The sequence below is a fragment of the Diplotaxodon limnothrissa genome, linkage group LG7, assembly GCF_057381915.1.
Source record: "Diplotaxodon limnothrissa isolate DT_005_m linkage group LG7, D_limnothrissa_male_GT1.1, whole genome shotgun sequence".
Taxonomy (NCBI): Eukaryota; Metazoa; Chordata; class Actinopteri; order Cichliformes; family Cichlidae; genus Diplotaxodon; species Diplotaxodon limnothrissa.
In genome coordinates this window covers 54,041,643-54,063,054 of record NC_140602.1, presented here as the reverse complement: position 1 = coordinate 54,063,054, position 21,412 = coordinate 54,041,643, and the positions used below count along the sequence as shown (strand labels likewise).

The 21,412-nt window shown below is 44.1% G+C and overlaps 1 protein-coding gene across 1 annotated transcript in view; it reads left to right on the top strand.

Moving 5' to 3' along the window:
- Positions 1-20,559, top strand: part of ttll11 (tubulin tyrosine ligase-like family, member 11) — a 28,528-nt gene extending 7,969 nt beyond the window's left edge. The window contains exons 2-10 of the mRNA XM_085358436.1: positions 4,510-4,609; positions 5,619-5,752; positions 8,464-8,754; positions 8,870-9,154; positions 9,332-9,427; positions 9,513-9,625; positions 15,117-15,362; positions 16,685-16,791; positions 19,059-20,559. Of these exons, the coding sequence (XP_085214562.1) occupies positions 4,510-4,609; positions 5,619-5,752; positions 8,464-8,754; positions 8,870-9,154; positions 9,332-9,427; positions 9,513-9,625; positions 15,117-15,362; positions 16,685-16,791; positions 19,059-19,369 (1,683 nt within the window). The 3' untranslated portion in view covers positions 19,370-20,559. The remainder of the gene's footprint in view (positions 1-4,509; positions 4,610-5,618; positions 5,753-8,463; positions 8,755-8,869; positions 9,155-9,331; positions 9,428-9,512; positions 9,626-15,116; positions 15,363-16,684; positions 16,792-19,058) is intronic.
- Positions 20,560-21,412: the final 853 nt, after the last annotated feature.

The window sequence follows — 21,412 nt, the reverse complement described above, 5'->3', positions numbered from 1 at the left end:
TCCGCTGCATCCACCACCAGAAGAGCCCTGCAGGCGAGCTGTGCTGCTCCGTCTATTGTCGTGAGTTCCCGCTCTATTTCCTCTCGCTTCTCACAGTAACGGCAGCCAGCTGCAGCACATGGGCGGCGAGAGAGGGCGTCTGCGTTAGAATGGTGCGTCCCTGCTCTGTGCTCCACAGTGAAATTGAAGGCTTGGAGCTCCTCCAGCCAGCGAGCCACCTGTCCCTCTGGCTCCCTGAAGGACATCAGCCACTGAAGGGCAGCATGATCAGTTCTGATAACAAATGCTGTGCCGCACAGGTAGTACTTAAAGTGTCTCACCCCTGCCACCACAGCCAGCAGCTCTCGTCGTGTGACACAGTAGCGCCGCTCACTCCTGTTCAGGACCCGACTGAAGTACGCCACCACCTTCTCACCTTCCGGCCCAACCTGCGACAACACAGCTCCCAGCCCCACATTACTTGCGTCAGTGTCCAGGACAAAAGGCAGGGTGGGGTCAGGGGGGGCGAGGACTGGGGACTCTGTCAGCGATTTGCGGAGGGTGTTGAACGCCTGCTGACAGTCCTGGGTCCAGATGAAGTCACAGTCCTTCTGCAGCAGGTGGAAGAGTGGTGCGGCTATGGAGGAAAAGCCCTTCACAAACCTCCTGTAATAAGACGCCAGTCCTAGGAAGCTTTTGAGCTGTTTCTGGTCTGCTGGTGTGGGCCACTCGGTAATGGTGTGAATTTTTTCCTCCAAAGTGCTGATGCCCTCACGACCCAGCTTGTGGCCCAGAAACTCCACCTCCCTCCTCATGAAGTGGCACTTGTCGGGATGCAGCTTCAGGCCTGCAGCCGCCACCCTCTCCAACACTTGTCTCAGGGCATCCAGGGCAGCATCAAAGGAGCTCCCGTGCACTAGAAGATCATCCAGGTAAACCAGACACCGTTGCCGTGGGACGCCAGCCAGCACACTGTCCATAAGCCTCTCGAAGGTCGCAGGAGCGTTGCAAAGACCAAAGCTCAGGACTTTGAACTGCCATAGTCCCCTGTTAGTGCAGAAGGCTGTCTTCGGTCTGGATTCCGGGGACAGTGGCACCTGCCAGTAGCCACTCCGCAGGTCCAGGGTGGAGAACCAGGAGGACCCGGCTACTAAGTCGAGAGACTCATCAATCCTGGGAAGGGGGTAAGAGTCCTTCTTCGTCACTTTGTTGAGTGGTCTGTAGTCCACACAGAAACGCATCCTAGGACTTTTTTTCTTAGGCACCATCACCACCGCGGAGGCCCACGGGCTATCAGATGGCTCTATGATGCCCGCCTTCATCATTTCACACAACTCTCTGTCTGCAGCCTCCTGATGAGCCAGGGGCAGGCGGCGGGGGCGCACTTTAATAGGCTGGGCATCCCCGGTCTCAATGACGTGCTCTACCAAGTGTGTCAAGCCAACATCACTTTCTTTCAGGGCAAAAATGTCACTAAACTCTTTTAGTACCTGCCATAGACTCTCTTGCTGCTGTGGAGTCAGCCCCTCACAGTTCTTTGACCAGATACTCCTCACTGCTGAGAGCCTCTCCTCCTCCTCCGCTCGCTGTTCTGCTGGCGGGTCTGCAGGGGTCTCTGCGGTGGAGGTGGACGCCGCGGCAGATGCTGTGCAGACCGGGGGGGGGAATAAGCGGCACCTTCTTCCCATCAGGGAGTGCGAGGAAGCCTTTGCCTAAGTCCAGTACACCACCAATGGCTCGTAAAAAATCCAGCCCAAGGATGCAGGCGTCCTGCACGTCAGCCACCCAGGCAGCATAAGACACACCGAGGTCCCCCACCTTGAACTGGAACACTCCCCTCCCTCTCATTGGGGCCAGATCACCGGTCACAGTCTTAAGTTGCACATTAGTCGGTTGCACAGCAGCTCCGGGTGGGACAACATCGGGTCGGACCAGCGTTGCATTGGACCCCGTGTCCAGCAGGGCCGTACAGGACACCCCCGCAATCGTCACTGGAACATGGCAAAAGCCGCCAACCTGGGTCCAGCCCACAGCGATGGCCGCACCAGGTGGGGGTGGCGGTGGAGTGGGGATGTCGTTCTCCCAGGCCCGTGTACTCCCGCCTACACGGGCCCATGGGCGTTTCCCTGAACCGCTGCAAGCTTGGGGCACTGCCTGATGAGGTGTCCGACTTGTCCACATCCCCAGCAGCTCTGCGGTCGGCGGTGTGGGCCAGCCCGAGGGGAAGGCGACTGCAGCGAAGCCGCCTGCACCAAACTGCACAGGCCCGCTGGCGTCTCCGTCTGTTCCACAGGTGCTGACACAGCCCTCACCACGTGTGCGTCATCAGCGCCCCCAGAGGATCCCGCAAGCATCTCCCTCTCCAACGCTAGCTCCAGGGCTGCACTGAGTGTGGCCGGCCGAGCAAGCTGAGTTTGCATACGGAGCTCTTTAGGGCTCAGGGCCTGCAGGAACTGGTCCCGAGCTAACTCCGCCTGCACTGATGGTGGCATGCTGTCATACGCCCTCCGGCAAAGGCACTCGACTTCATGGGCCAAAATGCGGAGGGGCTCACCTGGCAATCTGCGTCTGTTGTGGAACTCCGACCTCAGCAGCACTGGTTGGTTATACTGCCCGAAGCGCCTCTGAAGTGCTCCGACCAGAGCATTATAATCTCCCCTCTGCTCCTCGGTTAGCAGCAGCAGGCATGCAGCTGCATCCTCACACAGGCACAAAGCCAACTGGAGAGCTTTATGTTCCTCAGACCAGCCAGCTGCAACAGCTAACAGCTCGAACTGTGCGATAAACACTTCCCATGGCGTCTTGCCGCTGAACTTAGGCGTTTTTATATGCGCTGCAGCTTGCTGGGCGCCGCCATGTTTGTTTACATCACGTGACGGCGCGCCAAGCGAGGTCGACTCCTTCCCGCCGGAATCGCGGCCGCTGTGCGAACAGTTCCCGAGCCTAGTCAAACCTGGAGAAAATCCAGCCTCGGCAGACAGCCGCAGCGCCGTTTCCCTCACTCCATGGGCGGGCGAGCGCGGACGAACCTCCCTCTCCTCCGTCTCCTTCTTAATCCTGCCCGGCAACATCCTCGTCTCGTAACGGCAAGCGTCGCCAGCAACAGGGTGTCGGGCGTTCTGGGGTTCTTTTTTCTTTCTTCACTTCTGACACCAATGTAACGTTCACAAGAACCAGACGGTTGGGTCTCAGTTTGTCCGTTTATTCGGCACATAAGCAAGCGGGTTGCTAACTCAGGGGAGAGCGCCCTCGTGCTACACCTCTCTTCAGCCTGGCACCCACACAACACAGAACCCAGGTCCCCCCACCCCTTCCTCCACACCACCCTCCCTACTTCCTGCAGCCCAACCAAACATGAATCTTAAAGGAACAACAACAGTGTGCAAAGATAACCAACATGTACAATAACACTTAACCATCGTTACAATACTTTGAACTTGCCAGCTCTAAAATGTGTGTTTGATTTAACAGCTGTGAGGAATCTTTACAATAAACTATTTATTTGAGCGTTCCTGAATGTAGGACGCAGACAGTGGAGAGCAAATTCAGTGTTGAGTCGTGCTGTTGTCTACATGGATAATATGGCAGATGACTTTTGGATAATTCTAAGATTTTAAGTTTATCTACAGTTTTTGTACAGCTTTATTTTTTTAATTCACATTTAATAGTGGTGAGAGAATAACTCTCCTATTAACTAAAGTTGTATCACAAGTATAAAAAGCTGAGAGTTTAAGGGCTGAAAAACTAAAGATTGTGCACATAATTCATTCTCAGACTGATTGTTTGTTTATATTGCTTTTATGTAGCTTTTTTAGGTAGTGCTGTGCGATACTGCAGATTTTATATAAAAATAAATACATGGCCAGTATTGCTGATACCACTGTCAATACCGATACTTTTAACTTATAAAGTTGGCTTTTGTCAAGTCAATACAAAAGGTTTTAGACATTTTTCATAGTGCATGTTTGAGGTGTATTTTTTCATTTCCAAAAAAACTATTTATGTAACACAATTCAGTGGGCTACATACTGAGGATACAAACAAAGTATCAATCTATCATGTTAGCGTCAATCCAATACCAATACCAGCACTGGTGTGTACTAATACTGCTACTATCTACTATTATTAATATCTGGATGGATTCCCCACACCTCTGCTGGGTGGCTTCTGTGTGGTTTGGAGTGTGTGCGTGAGAGTGAGCAGATGAGGTGTAAAGGACTAAACTGTCCTTTACCCTGTGCCAGCAGGATTTCCTCGCTGTGTAAATCCTCTTTATAGTATCACTTCTCCTCCTCTTTCCCAGCTCTTCACAACATAACACGCACTTACCTGCCATCTTTGGGCAAGATTAGCCCCGTTTTCTCGGTTCACTGCGAGGACAAAACACCTTCCTAATGTCCTGAGTAGATTAGCCTTTGTTCTTGTTTGCAAACACGAGTTCCTTAATGAACTGTTCTCATCATTCTGTATGTTTTCAGCCCTCTGCTATGTCTCCCTTTCACTGTTCTTTCTTGCTTTCCCCCCCCTCAGTTTCCTTTAGGAAGGCGAACAGCCTGTGATATCTACTGGCACGGCGTTTCCTTTCATGACAATGAAAATATCGTCTCAGGGCAGGTCAACAAGTTCCCAGGTATTTCACAGATTCTTCCTCTCACCTCTTCTTATCTTGCTACCACCTGCAGCAAATCGCATATTATTTATTGCAGTATGGATTCAGGATTCTGTTATCATAACCAGGTTATAGTGTTGTCCTACATTACCCCAGGCACTTTATTCTGAGCCAACAAGGGTTGTTAAAATGGTTAATAGTCCTTCTCTGCAATCATTCTGCTTATTGTGAAACTGGCTACATTTACTGAACAGTTTACACTCACTGTCAACAACGTGCTGGAAATACTCCTCAGAGAGATTGGTCCACATTGCTGTTTGAGTACACTGAACTCATTTTCTCGTTCAAGAAACCAGTTTGAGGATATTTGAGGTTTATGACATGAAGCTTTATCCTGCTGGAAGCAGGCACCAGAAGGTGGGTAAATGGTGGTAATAACAGGCTGGACATGGTCAGCGAGAATACTCAGGTAGGCTGTGGTGCCCAAAGAGTGCTAAGAAAATATTCCCCACACCATTACACCACCAGCAACAGCTTGAACTTGATATGAACCAGGATTGATACGTGTTTTCATGGTGTTTACACCAAATTCTGACCTCCAGCAGGTCACTGGGGTGGATGTCTTTGACTCATCAGACCAGGCGACGTTTTTTCAACCTACTGTTGTCCAATTTTGTTGAACGCAATTTTAGCTTCAGTTTCGTGTTCTTAGCTTACACAAATGCCACATGTTGTGGTCTTCTGCTGCATTTAGTGCGTACAGGGATGTTCTTCTGCATACCTTGGTTGTAACTAGTGATTTGAGTTCATTGCCTTCCGATCAGCTCAAAACTGTGTTGGAAAATGATTAAAATCACCTTTCTTTACCTGGCTGTCTATATGACTGAATGCACTGATTTGCTCCCATGCGATTGGCTAGTTAGATATTGGTGTTAATGAGCAGTTGAGGAGGTGCACCTAACAAAGTGACCAGTGAGTGTAAATCGTGCCAATCGTGTATTCAGTTTCTTATGTAAAACTGTCCGTGCAGGAATGATCGAAATGCTGCGAAAGATCAACCTCAGCAGAGCAGTTCGGACTATGCAGGAGTTGTTCCCAGAAGAATACGACTTCTATCCCCGTTCCTGGATCCTGCCTGAGGAGTACCAACAGTTTACCACACAGGTACGTTCAAAATAAATTAAAGAAAATTGACACAAATAAAAATGATGACACTGGATATGAAAACCCTTGTTAAGCGTCTTTAACTGTTTTTCTGTGTAACTATTGATGGGGAAACATGGAAGCTATGTGTGGCTAGCTTATTTCAGTGAGCTAAAGTCATGTGAATATGATGACAAAAGGTGAGAAACGGAAATTGGAGTTCTTCCAAGATATAATGTTTATACTTTAATCTGGTAAATTGAGTCCAGAAACCTCTTCTCATGTGGGGAAGCAGCAATAATAGTGTCTTGTTTGAAATAAGAAGCAAGGGGGCAATTTAGTTTGCTTGTGTTAATAATAAAGCTAAAAGAGACAGATGAGCTGTTATTACCATAAACCAAAACTAGATGTTGGTCAAAATGAGAGCAAGTCAAATTGTTAAATGGGTAGGTTGAGTCAGCTGCAAAGGCAGACCACAGCAGGCCTTGTAGAAGCATACCAGTGATAAGTGTAGCAGTAGCTGTATTAATTTTAGTGCACCAGGTGTCCTACAAAGTGAGTCCAAACACAGCAGCAATGACCTCAATAAATTTATTGAAATGAGTCTTATTTACCTTTTGGGAATGGCTTTAAAATACAAATATAGATGATTGGTTCACTCATGGATGACTCAGTGTTTCTTTCAAGTTCTCCAAGTTAGTCCAAATGATGAACACAGATGCTGATCTTATGTAGTCTACTCATATTTTTATTGGTTTTGTAAATAAAAATGTGTGTTTTATTATCTGCATGTACTGTTTATGCAATATTAAGATTTACAGGAATATCTAATTACAAAAAAGTTGTATTTTCTTCCAAAATATTAAAATAGATTGATGATGTATTCAGATGAATACGTGGTCAGTTCTTCTAATTGAGATTTGATTGCAACTGTATGTTATGTCCAGCAGAGGGCACCAGAATATTGCTTTTTATCTTATTGTAAAACCTTTAGGCCATGACTCAGTATTATAAAACAAATCAGGCTGAAGACAAATGTATAGTGAAGACAAATAATAATTCACTGAAAGACTGAATATTCATCTTTTAGGTAGAGGTGAAAGGATCGGTAATGCAGGTAAATGGAGATAAAGTATCTGAATTTCACGAGTGGGACCACGCCTCCAAACACGTTCCTTCCGGTTTTTATCTATATATGATCCCCCAGTTTTACAAGGTGTTCGTTCTTGTTTACATGCCCCACCTTCCCTCCCCTTTTCACTTCTTCCACTTCTTCACTTCTATTTGGTACACGGGGATCTGCCAGGCCCGGGAGCCGCCGCCAGTCCCCTTCGAGGCCTTCCCCAAACCACAGCTCAATTCATGTTTAAGCCATCCACCTTTATCTACTAAAACGGTGTCAAACCTAAAATGAGGACGTGGGCCCAGCGAGTGAAATGTGAGTTGTTTGTAAACCTCAGATTAACCAAATCTTTGATTGCTACTTCCTGTGCAGCTGCAAGTTAAGATAATGAATTTATTTAACTGCACTGCTTATAGAAAATTAAGGGAACACTGTTTAATCAGAGTATAGCATCAGGTCAGTTAAACTTGTGGAGTATTGATCTGGTCATTTAAGTAGCAGAGGGGGGTTATTAATCAGTTTGAGCTGCTTTGGTGCTAATGAAATTAACAACAGATGCACTAGAGGGGCAACAATGAGACAGTGGAGGCCACTGATATTTTCCCCCTCTTCATCTTTTCTGACTGTGTTTTATGTTTTTTCCATGAATTTTGCATTTGGCCAGGGCCAGTATCACTACTGGTAACATGAACCCCACAGAGGATGGCACATCCTAGCAATACGTACCATTGCCTCAAGGGTTTCCAGGAAGCTGGACATGGTCGTAGAAGGTCCTTAACCCATGAGCAGGACGGGTATCTGCTCCTTTATGCCAGGAAGAACAAATGACCTCCAGCAGACCATTGGTGTGAATGTCTTTGAACAGTCAATCAGAAACAGACTTCATGAAGGTGGCCTGAGGGCCCGATGTCCTATAGTGCCATAGCCCAACATCATGGAGCCCGATTGGTATTTGCATAGAGTACCAGAATTGGCAGGTCCAACACTGGTGCCCTGTACTTTTCACAGATGAGTGTAGGTTCCCCCTGAGCCCATCTGACAGACGCGAAAGGGTCTGTTGAAGCGATAGAGAACGTGATGCTGCCTGTAACAGCATGTTTGGTGGTGGGACAGTGATGGTCTGGGGAGGCATATCCATGGTGGAACTCACAGACCTCTACCAGGGACAGGAATGAAATCTTTTGGCCCATTGTAAGGTTGGTGCACTGGATCCCGGGTTCCTGCTGGTGCACGGCAGTGTGGTGAGATTATGTAGGCAGTTCTTAGAGGATGAAGAAACAATGTGCAATCCTTTCATTCCCGACTCATTAACCAGTCCATATCAGTATAGAAAAGACAAATATTTTTTCTAAAATTTGTGAGCAGTGTATATTTCACAAAAAGAAACACCTGAATAATTTACAACTTTTCTCCACCTATCTGTTGCTACTGCTGCTGAGACGGTGAACAATAACCGTTTTCTACAGGTTCTATGTGTTTCATAACAAGTTGTTACGTTCCCAGTTCGTGTGGTCTTTCAACAGGCTGTTTTGATACAGCATCAACAATAGAAACATGTTTAAACTTCCTTGACTCACACTCACTGGTGTACCTTTTCCCTCTGCTGCAGATTCACATGGTGAAAGAGAAGGATGCTACAGTGAATCCCACTTTCATTGTCAAACCAGATGGGGGCTCTCAGGGGGACGGTATCTACCTCATCCGTGACCCTAGTGACCTCAAGCTCATGACGGGTTCGCAGGCCAAACAGGGCGTAGTCCAGGAGTACATCCAAAAGCCGTTACTTATTGACAAACTTAAGTTCGATATCCGGCTCTACGTTCTTATAAAGTCCTTGGAGCCGTTGGAGATCTACATTGCCAAAGAGGGACTGACACGTTTTTGCACCGAGCTGTATCAGGTAGCCACGATGGTGTCAGCAAACTGTGCTGTGAAGCCGTGACCTTAAAGGTAACAAATTTTGTTCTTTTCTTTTTGTTTTTCTTCGTTTCGTCTTTTTGTGTGTTTCTGTGAAGGAGCCAAGTCAGAAGAATCTTAGCCACGTCTTCATGCACCTGACAAACTACTCGCTCAACGTCCACAGCAGCAACTTCGTGCACTCAGACAGCCAGAGCACCGGCAGCAAGCGCACTCTCTCCAGCGTGCTGTACAGATTAGCAGCTAAAGGTGTCGACATCAAGAGGGTGTGGTCGGACATCATCGCCCTTGTCATCAAGACTGTCATCGCCGTGGTGCCTGAACTTAGAGTCTACTACCAGGCTGACATACCACCCGGCAAACCAGGACCCACGTGCTTCCAAGTAATTATACAATAAATAAAATAATCAGATAAGATCCACTTTATATTGATCACACGTAGATATTTTCTTAAGCCTTAATGACCTTTTCATCAATCCTCATTATTTGTATATATTTGAGAATTTTAAATATATACGGTATAGAAAGTATGTTGCTGACATTCTGTGGGTGTGTTTCAGATATTAGGCTTTGACATCTTGCTCATGAAGAACCTAAAGCCCGTACTGTTAGAAGTCAACTCCAACCCTAGTATGAGAATCGAGCATGAGCAGGAGGTAAGAGTGAAATGTCAGCAGCAACATCATCATATTTTAAAGCCTCTTATTTCTTTTTGCTGTAAGCAGTACTTGCATTTTTTAGGTGGCACCCGGAGTTTTTGAATATGTTCCCAGTCCGGTGGATGAAGAGGTCAAAGTGGGCGTGATCAGGGACACTCTGCGTCTAATGGATCCAGGCCACAAGAAACCCACAGTGTAAATATATAGACTTGCCTGAAGTTAATTGTGTTTAAAGTTGAGGCTTTTTCTCCAGCATTCCTACTGGGAACACCTCGGACACACACACACACACACACACACACACACACACACACACACACACACACACACACATACAGACGCATGCAAAGCCTGAAGTCCTTGCATTCTTGTCTGCATGTTCACTTTTTAAGGACATGATATCTCACTCTTCCCATCCCTCCTCGGAGTCCTGCTCTGCACTGCTCAACAGCTCTCCCTAAGCTTGTTAAATGGAAAAATTAAATTCAGCTGAGCCGTGGTGGAAATTCACACATTACTGTACGAGTCTGGTGGCTCAATCTCTCTCTGGCTGACTGGCCCTGTGTGGTGCCTGACAATAAATCTCCTCCTACATTAGGTTTTTATTTTTTTTTTGTTTTCTCACCCTCAGTCTGTTTTTCTTTTATGACAATAGGATTTACAGCTTCTGTTCGGCCACCATCTCAATTTCTTCCGTTTTTTCTCACTTTGCCCATCCTTCCATCACCTTTTTTTCTTTACTCTCCTCCTCAGATTATTTTCTTTATCGGAAATTCTGCTTTGTTGTGCACGTTAAAAAGATCTGGTTAGGCACATTGCCCACATAACTACTAAAGTCATGACCACTAACATGTTAATGTGATTTGCCTATTTTAAATTTAATCTTAGATTCCCATGCATTGCTCTATTTTTGTTATTTTTAGAGTACTCTTGAGCAATAGTTCTCCAGGCTTTTTGAAGATCTTGCAAAGTTTTTCTTTGGACTTTGGCTGCTTCATCACTCATTTTCAGTCGAGTCTTTGTACCTGACCAGCTCCGAATGAATGCTTTTTTTACTCTATCTCTTTTTTTTGTTAGGTCACTGAACACTAATTTATGAAACATTTAAGTATAAAAAGCACCAACAAGGTGATTTCCAAAGAGCTATCAGCTAATAATGCGGCATATCTCAGCATGGTGTTCAGTGTGTCCTTAAAGAATTTGAGGAAACTGGAAAAGTGAAGGACAAAAGAAGTTGGGGGAATAAAAGACTATCTGCAGAAGATGAGCAGTATCTGAAAGTCATGTCCTTGGCTGAGGTTACGCCAAATTAGATGAGAACTGGACTGAAAATCAGTGGCAACAGATCTAATGGAGTTATGAATCCACTTCATCCCTTAGTGCAGCAATGATCCCAAATATACTGTGAGTGCAGTAAAAGCATACCTGGATACAAAAATAATGAAATGGAGCACTATTGTAGCAGTGTGGGATATTCCTGAAGACTAAAAGAAAAGAGAAGAAAATTTGCCTAAGAGACGCGTATGTGCCTGTGCTCAAGAGTAAAGGTGGTCATACCAAATATTGATTAATATTGTTAGAATTGTGCTGTTTTTGCCTTATATGCTGTATTTCCACTTCAGTAAAGTGCTGCACATACTTCCCATTTTCCTAGCAAAGAAAAGAGAGGGGTGGGTCAAGACTTTTGCACATTATTGCTTGTTTTATATTGGCTCAGAACCCTTAGAACTTCACATAATAGTATGTGCATGCAGCTGGGTACCAGTAACAAAGTTGTAAGTAAATTATTAAGTACATCTCAGAAAAGATATCTCAAATCAGCACCAAAGAAAACGTAATAAAATAATCCTGATATTTTATTTAAGCACGTGATTATTTTAACAGCAGTTATCCAACCATGGTGCATAATTAAAAGGAAGCAAGAAGATTCAGAGTATCTTTAAGTTACGTTGTGATTACAGGGAATTGTTCTGTCAGCTGTGCAAATGGTGACAAAGTCTTGTGGTTGAAGAGAGTAATGGTAAGCATGTCCCAACTAGCCATTGCTAATGTTTATTAAATTAGCCGTTAGATTGGCTCAGCGCCGAAAAATGTAATCAAAAACGGAACTCTTTAATCATTCAGCTCCACACAGTGCGATTGCTGTGATTTAAACAAACTAAACAAACACATTAAATGGCAGTATGTCTGTGTAGGTTCTCAGTCATCCAGGTCATGGTAGTCTAAGAAGCTTGGAAAGAAAAGCGACTGAACTTCTTTACATTTCTTGAAGATGTTTCAGCTCTCATCCGAGACGCTTCTAAGACCAAATGGTGGAAAGTCCCACGTATTTAAACCCTAGTGGAAGTTGTCCCTTAAGGCAGACGTTGACTCACTATTGATCATGAACCAAGCTGTGACAAAGGGTGTGGGTCATTATCTGCAGAGGTTTCGGTTGAAACTGCTGTGACCTTGTCTCACCCTATCATGTGACCTATTGAGATCAACTGACGCAAGATGTGGATTGTAGGTGGCAGACGGTTGGTGTCTCGAGCTACTCGAGTGGACAGATGTGGAACTAAACAGTTAGTCAGTGTAACAGGAGAAAGTCCTGCTAAAGTAAAATGCATTGAACGGGTCAAATCTGATCTATGACTGTACACTGACTATGCAGGTGCTCCAGTATCCGATAATACTTATTCCAGTGCTTTTGCCAGAACCCAGTTAAACTGTTATTTATGATGCTGGATAAAAAGTCTAAAGCGGCATTAGGAGTAATATACTTATGGACATTAAGAACTAGGAATTAATCATGGTTTGGCTGGTATTTTGTAGTTTTTGAAGTCACAGTTACTCAAAATTAAAAATCTCAGGGATCTAGTGGATTATAGGTTTGTTAGAGAAATCCTTTCTGCTTCATACAGATTTAGTGTTTTAGCAGAGGGAACTCGCTCTCTTTCTCTTTTTCTAAAATTCTGCAGAATTTGAGATTTATTAACAAGCAGTCTTTCTGGAGCACAAACATTGTTATGGCAGGTTAAGTAATCTGTTTACTGCACAGATGGTCTGCCAATAAGAAAATACGTGCATTGTGTTTGCTGACAGCTGGTCTGCAGTGGGATGGATGAGATCCAGTCAGTCAGAACACAGAGTTCAGACTGAATTCAGCCAAGTATGAATTTTACTGGTTTAAAATGAAGTGAAATGACGGGGGGAGCTGACCAGGCACACGCGCTAAAGAGCAGCAGCTGAGTTAAAAAAATACCCCAAAAGCTGTGTTGCTGTTTAAATGATCGAGGCAGGCTTATAGAAGAGAGATAAAGCAAATATGAAATGGCAGAATAGTTGGCGGTGGAGGGAGGAGGGGGGGTAAATGGCATTTTGGAGAGAAGGGCGAGGAGATAAATGAGGAATTCTAAGAAGAACTGGGTGATGCTATCAGTGACTCTCAGACATGCACTTCTCTCCCCCAGCTCATTAATCCTATGTATGATGTCTCTGAGAGTGATTTATGAGCCATTATGAAAGGTGAGTGCAGCGAGAACAAAAAAAAAAAAAAAAGTGAGATCTGTGGCCATACCTAAAATAGCGGGCGAGGCACATTATTAGAAAAGCATCATCTGCATAAAAGGAAAGAAAGATTGAGGGAAGTGAATTGTGTTTAAAGTTGAGGCTTTTTCTCCAGCTTTCCTACTGGGAACACCTCGGACACACACACACACACACACACACACACACACACACACACACACACACACACACACACATCAAGATAAAAAAGGTTCCCATTGTCAGTTAATGACAACAAATTGGGTACATACGCTTTGCCTTCTGTGTGTCTTTTTTTAAAAACCTCCCATTCTTCACCTTTTCTCCTTCACCACCCATCAGCTTTTCTCTCCCTCTGCAGGAATGTTTGTAGACATTCGCCTCACTGTCTGTCTGCTTGTCAGCTTCTGTTGAAGACGTGTCCGTTTTTAGCAGAGCCTGTCCTGTCTAAATAGATGTGGGTGGCGTCCTGGCTTCGAGGGATGATTGATTCTATTAAACATTCAGCAGCGCTCGCTCAGTGCCATTCACACTGCTTACTAATTCATGGAGAACGAAGCGGCCTCATAAAAAGTCGGCGGTGTTCTTATCCCCTTGAGTGTTGCCTTTTGTTGTATGCGTTTCTTGATGCACATGTGCACGATTGCAGTTGTGCTTTTAGCCCCTGCTGCAAACTCGCACAGGTGTTCTTTACTTATTCTGGCTTTTAGTTAAGTTTCTTTTATAGGGGTGTTTTAAGGTCGCAGCACTTCATGTTCCAAAAAAGAATGATGAAGGTATAATTTGTTCTGACCTGCCAGGTGAGAGGAGGGAAGTTGTCAATCAAGCACAGTGTGTACACACCCAAAAAAGGACAGAAACGCACAATCCTTGCAGTTTACGTTAATTCCCTGTAAAAGGCATCCTGTCCCTCAGGAATATTACAGTGGGATAGCTGGTAGAAGGGACAGAGTGACAGTAAAATGGAGAAAACATGACATGACGGATTTTGAATTTGCAGCATGGTAACTAAGCATAGCTGACTTTTTTTCTCTCCCTAAGGATTATCTTTATAACAGAGAATTAAAAAAATAGTACCATTATCCATCACAGTTTTCCATTTATCTAATATTCATATATTCATTGTTTCGTCTGACAAGCAGAAGGATGTGAGATTTTAAAGTAGACGGATTAGTCTTGGTGTCACTTGTTTTCTGAAAAAAGGCAGCTTTGTTTTCATCTGATAAAATATTGGGCACCTTGAACGTGCATTAGCAGTGGAAAAAACTCATGTTCAGGATTCTGCTCTTTTAAAGTTTTGACCATTAATGGACCATTTTTCCACAGTGTGTCTTTTTCCTGTCTCCCCCCCTCACCCCTAATGAGATGGCAGCTCCTCCCTGAGCCTGCTTCTGCCAGAGGTTTCTTCCTGTTAAGTTTTTCCTTCCCACTGTCACCAACTGCTTGTTCATTGTGGGTGGTTTGATTGCTGGTGTTTTCTCTGTAGAGTCTTTACCTTCCAATATACAGACCTTCGAGGGGACTGTTGTTGTGGTTTGGCGCTGTATAAATAAAATTGAATTGCAGCTTAATTACCGGTGTTATAAAGCAACATGCAGGCTATTCAGGCTGTTTTTAGTCTGTATGTTGATAACAAGGTGGTACTGCATTGCTTGCATGGAAGCACTTCAGTACACTGTTTTCTGATCCAGCTTTTGTGTAACAGGAGGTCGATGGACTGAATCAAAGGTTCACAGACTTCTTTTGGTCACTTTAAGTAAACTGGTATGAGTGCTTTTATGTTGGTCTGCTTAATTCAAAGCATCATAAATGAACTTCTAAAAGCACAGCTCGTCCATCACCTAAGGTTGAAATTGAGTTGATGTTTTTACTGAGTAATAGAGAACAGTGTATAGCCCGGTGGAGGATGAGTCTCATGTTGCTTCTATCAAACGACCAATCCTGTCTGGACCATTTAACTTATTTGCTTTTCCAAATTTAGTGACAAGTATCAACTTTTTCGTCAATATGAAATCAACCTTTTCGTTTTGAATCTCTTTCTTGTATCTGCACCTTGTTGGTTTAATGTTCACCAAGCTTGAAAATGAATCCGTTCATTAATTTAAATTAAAGCTGTTTTGCTTTTCTTTGTTTTTTTCCTGTTACTCTACACCAACAGTCCCCAACAGAGGGCCGGTGGGTTTGAACAAGGAGAAGAGATTCCCATGGAAGAAGAAACACAAGAGAAGAGCCAAGATGAAACGGGAACTTTGCCTTCGCTGTGTCTGAAGCAGGTCTACCCAAAGTACTCCAAGCAGTTCAACTACCTGCGGCTAGTGGAGCGAATCGCAGCTCTCTTCATACGCTTCCTTGGTGTGAAGGGCAACATGCGCCTTGGCCCCACTGCCTTTCGGACCTTCATCAGGTAGGTACTATTATTTATTACTACCACCAAGGAGGTTATGTTTTTGGCGGTGTTTGATTGTGTGCCATTCTTTCTGATCCTCATGAAGCTTTGTAGGGGTGTACAGCGGGCACCTCTTACAATCCATTAAAATGTGTCTTAAATCCACCAACGTCTTCAAAGTCAACTTAATGATTTATTGGTAGAAAATTGACACAAGGCCTTATAACTTATGATTCTTACAAGCGTGGTGTGTATTGTCAAGCTATATAAAGTACAGAATAAAGATTTTAATTAATATGTGACATTTAACCTCTGACCTCTCCTTCAAAATCAATAGAGTGATCGATCTGAAGGTCAGAGTGATAATAATGCTATATAGAGCTATTTAAAACTGTTTCTCACTGCCATTGTTTGCATTGACAGCATATAGGCATGTAGGGAATGATGGATGGTTGAATCTAAATATCATGTTTCTTTGGACTTCTGACCTCTTTAAGGTCAAATAAGGCAAAGTTTCAAAAATCTCTTTCATCTTTAAAACTATGCTTACAGTCCTGCTGCCTCTGTTTGCATTGGTAATACACAGGAAGTGATACGGGTATATGGGGATTCTGATATCACAATCTAAATACCTTTTTACATTTGACCTCTGACCTCGCTTTTACATTACATATCTGCCTTGTGGTTAAGTTGACCCCAAAATTTGTTCTGTCTTTAAAGAAAGGATTGTCTAGAGAATGAGCTGCTGAAGGTTAACACACTCAGTGCTTATTGTTATAAAAGTACATGTGTTTCTTTATACATAACTGCCCATGTAAGCTGTATGTAAATAAAGTCACATACAGTGATTCAGCAGTGTTGGAACGTGGGCAACAAATGACTGAAGAGTTGTGTGGTGCTAACAAAAGAACCTGGTGGAACATCTCCCAACTAAAGAGGTTAATAAGTGACATGAAGAGAGAATCCCAGAGAGGCGAGTCATGCAGGAGGAAAGATGCCAAAGGGGGTTCACCGTGCTGTGGAAAACTGCTTTAGGGTAAATCTTGCACAATTCATGCTTCTCAACATAAAACTGCAAATCTGGAATTTCGATGATATGCTTTACATAATATAAATATATATATATATAAATAAATTTGAGATCAATATTTTTCCATATCTAAGGAGCAAGGCTGGAATCTAACATTCAGTGGTTGTGGTCTTTGAATCTCCCTTCATTTATTTAAAGGAAGCATGAATGTTGAATGCTTTCTACAGGTTTCAGAGCAACCACACGATGTGTTTGTAAGCTAAGAATTGCATTATGGAGCTTATTTTAGATTTCCTGTAATGTTTTTCAGGACTTGTAAACTAAGTGGCAGCAACTTCACAATGGCTTCAGTGGACATCCTCTACATAGACATCACACGCCGCTGGTCAGGCGCGACGCCCGACTCCAGAGAAGCAGGTAACGCCATACTCACAAACGCACAATAAATTATCACAAAGGGAAAAAATATGTGGAGGACAGAGAGCACGGGTGTCCTCGAGACTCGGCGCAAATACTGTGCTTGGAGATAATTGCTTGTCATTCTTTGTCAGATTTCCTCTGACACTGTAATTGAAATGAGCAAAGATCACACTGTGACAATGGAGAAGACTACCCGACATGAAGTATTCAGACGTTGCACCTTCCGAGGAATGTTTGCGAGGCGGAGCGGATGGATGGAGATCACATGGACGAGCATGGAGGGGCCTGTACGGAGGAGATTGTGGACTGAATTTAGAATAAGCTCATACGTATTCAGGAAGGCTGGAGTCAGCGTCTGTTATTGTGTGTGTGTGGGTGCACTGGAGGACTTGTAATGGACCAAGAACTGGGATAAAACTTAGAATTCACAAATATATCTATTCCAGTTAGACTTGGGATATGCGACAAATTAAAAAAATTACATCTAAATGTTTTCTTGCACTATGGATCTCTTCGATTTCTAGGTGGAGAACAGAGAAAGTAGAAAAATCTGTAAAACCTAAAATTCAAGTGAGAGTCTTCAGAGATGGAGGTTGGACTTTCCTCTCGTCTCATTAAATCATTTAACTGAGTTATGCTTTAGAAAATGATGCCAGCCTCTTCAAGGGTACAACAAACATTTCTTATGTGTTATGATTACATATATAAGTTGTTCTACTCAACCTACAAACTACTGTAAAATATCCACTTTCAAGGTTTAGATGATATCGTTCAAATCTAAGAGAATGATATTCAGACGTTGTATTGCATTACTGTTAATACACTTTGTTCACCCTGTTAATGTTAATGATCGTAGAGATGTCCCAACACTTACTGTAAATCCTTACAAGTACAAAACTGTGGAAGTATAAATGTGGCAATGGTGTCATCCTCTTGCATAGGCTATGCCATAGATTCACCGTAGAAACGTAATTCAGGCGTGAGGCCTCACTGGCTGGTGACCCCTGGCAGCCTCCAGTTGCTAAAATGTGTATTACATGATTGGTTAGCAGGTGGTTGCTAGGGGTTTACACCAGGTTAAATTGGTCTCTAAGGGAGTGCTATAGTAGCTAGCAGATTGCCTCTGTTGCCCATAGTTTGCATGGAAGATGCTGACTTGCCTGCAGAACCTCAGCATTTTCTCTCTGAGCTGCAGTGAAACTTGAAAGAAGTGCAGCAGAAACTGGAAATGAAGAATCTGTGCCTTCAAAGTAAAAGTTGTCCCTTTGTTGCGTCAACACTTTTCAAAAGGTGCAGGTTTCACTTTTAAGGCGAACAATCTCTGTTTCAAGTTTATTTCCCACTTTTCATAGCTTTGCTACCGCTTGGCAAGTAGTAGTAGTCTTTGCAGACCACATTGGGGTCTTTAACACAAACCCAGGGCGACCATGGCAACCTGCCAGCGAGCAAAGCAACTACAAGCCTTTATGCCTTTTCAACCAGCCTCACACTAACACCTCCCAGCAACCTTCCAGCAAACACTCACCAGGTCAGGGAATACACTTTTACCTAGAGATTGGTGGTTGCTAGGGGGTCGGCAACCAGTCTCCAGGCCTGTAAGACTATAAAATGTCATTGGAGCAAACGCTGAATACTCTAACCTTCATAACGATAAGACCATTGTAGGACTGTTACATTACACAATGAGTCAACCATTTTTTTTTAAAGAACTGTGACTGTGACAGCAAACATTTCAACATTCATTAACTGTGGGCCGAAGGTCTCGACTGAAAAAGTGAAAAGTGAAAGTTGTGTAAAATTATAATTCTATCTGGCTTAAACAGAAGCACAGACCTCGGTCAAAGCCCCGCTCTCTGTTCTAATGTGCAATCAAACGCCTTGTTAACAACCCAGCTTGATATTTTTTGTCAGAACAGTTTGGATCATTAGAAGCTTCTTCATCTGCCCATGTGTTCCACGTCGCTGGCAGGTCTTTACATAACAGCCAAGGTAATTAGGGCCCTTTAGAGGTGGTGACAGGTAGATTTTGTTACCTTTGGACAAATCCAGACTAGCTTTCCTCAGTTCTTTCCCATCTTTTTGCTAAGCTAATCTAACTCACAGCGGTTTCATAGTTGCTGAACAAAAAAATGCTTTGATCTTCATAAAGCTGCTAAGGTTCTTTAGGGAAATGTCAAGCTCTTCTTTGTGTTAGAATTGCTAGTTTATCACCTAGTAGCAGTATGAAATTACTGACTTAATGAACCTGGCCTTCTGCTTCACAGGGATGGGCTTGCAGGCGTTCGTCGAAGCCTTTTTCTACTTGGCAGCTCGCAGGTTCAAATCCCTGGCACTGAGGGAGCAGGTAGTGTCACTGCTGGAGCTGTGCGAGTCTCAGCTCGGGCCTCAGTCGGGCGTCGAGGAGAGGCGCTCTCTGAGCTGCAGCAGGGCGCTGCCGCGAACCGTCAAAACTCAGGCGCCGTGCCTCGCCAACCCTCAGCTCAGCTCTCCGGCTCCCCTCCGAAGGGCGGCCAGCCAGGACTACCGGCATCAAAGATTCAAGCCACGCTCGCTCAGAGCAAATGTGGAGAACTGATGAGAGGGAACTAGTCATCCAACCCCCCCCAAACACTGCCTTTAGCATTCTCCACAGGAGCAGAGGAGTTAGGTGTCCACCCCTCCTCTGCAGCCCCAGAGAAGGACGAGCCGATGCCCTGCTGGCTGACTCGCAGGAGCACTGTTCTCTTACTGATTGCTTTTTCTTCAGAGGAGGAAGATGCCCGCAGGGGGTTGTTTGAATGGAAATGGAAGAAGATATAAGGAGGTCGGTGCATTTCCTCCCATCCTCCCGGTAGGATCATATATGAAGAACACGATCCGGTCAGGAGGAGGAAATGGCTGCTTTTAATTGACTTACTGATTCTAGAAGGCAGCTATATGCCTCCCTTTCACATTTGTCTGGTAACCCTTATGGTAAAACAAACTTTCTTTTCAGGGATAACATTAGACGCTCCACACATCACACATAAAATAAGGAAAAGGGAGAATCCTCAGTGTATTATGTTCTTGAATTTGCACAGCAAATATTTCAGCTATATTACTTTTGCACAGAAATGGACGTGACTGGGCATTTGTGCGCTCACTGTTTGAACTTGTGTGTGTGCGCGTGTGTGGTCACCGCTGTATTTATTTGCATTTAGCTTAGCGGCGAAAGCCTGTTGACAGTGAGCGGCTCAGCTGTGCGCCTTCCACGAGCCCATTAGCGACGAGTTAAGTGAATAAGTATTCAAAGGGAAAAAGGGCCGCGCGGCCACTTATCCTCTTTCAGTTCAAGCAGCTATTCCAGTCAGGCAGCCGCAAGACCTCCAGCCATTATGTTCTTTAGAATGTAGCCACACAACTGCCATTGGACGTAGATGTCTAGAAATAATTGCATGGCGAAAATGTTTCACAGATTCTTAAATGAGATTTGGTTAGAAAACCGAATGCCTCATAATTCCAGAGTAACATGGCAGCTGCTGCTGGAAGGTCGCTTGTCTTTTTCTTTTATGCTAAAATTACTAAACCAATGAAAGAAGTGCAGTGTGGCAGCTTGTGGAAAACAGACTGAACTAAATATTTAAGAGATTTCTGCTACACATACTGTAGGGCTAACTTATTTACTGTATTCATGATGTGAAGTAGATGTATGAGTTATTAAACACTGGCACATAACATGAATGACATGTATTGATAACACTATCAAACGAAATAAACACATTTTGCTCTTTGAACTGGAGATGTGTGGGTTCGTGCGGCCGTGATAACGACCTGATATTAATGTACGACTCGTGTGTGCGCTATTGTTATAGCACCTATGAGCGAATTCACCTGTGAGCTCATTAAAGGGCACCATTTGTCGCACATAATGGCACCGGGGTTGGCACTCTGAGTTGTTTACGCCGCCGTCTTCAACGAGGCTGATGGATGAATTTAAAAACGGCTCGCTTTTTACTCGCCTTAAGACGGCAGATCTGTTTCGCAGCACAGCCATCTGCCAATGTTTCCCCGACCTTCTGTTGCAGAGGCTGCCAGTGCCAGCTGATGCTGCAGCTCCGCCATCTTTAGTCATCACGGTTCTTTTGTCGCTGCTGCTAATAACCAGCGGTGCTCCGAAGCGCTTGCTCATGACCCCAGTTGGTGTGTGTAAAAGCACAGATTGGAAGAGTGTCACTACAATTATATCTTTAAATTCAAGTTCATCACTCTGTGCTTGCTTTGTTAGTTGTTGTTCTGTGTTAAGACCAGCCTGTGGGTTTCTCGTTTATAAAATGAAAAGGCTCGTCACATACAGTACCGTGCAAAAATCTTGTGGCACCCCTCATTTTTTTTTATATTTTGCTAGACAAATTGAGAATCGATGCAGGGTATTATTCAAATGTTCAAATATAAATGGAAGTAATGGTATATGAAACACAAATAATCACACAACTTCAGCCTTTTCTCCATTTCCTTTCCTTAACACCAGATGCATCAATTGGAGCTTTGTTTGTTTGTTGTTTTTTTAAGGTTAGCTACTTCTTTTACTTCTTTTTGTCTTGTACTTCCTCAAGTTTTTAATGACACAGTGCACACCATGCTGGAAAATGCCACATTTTCA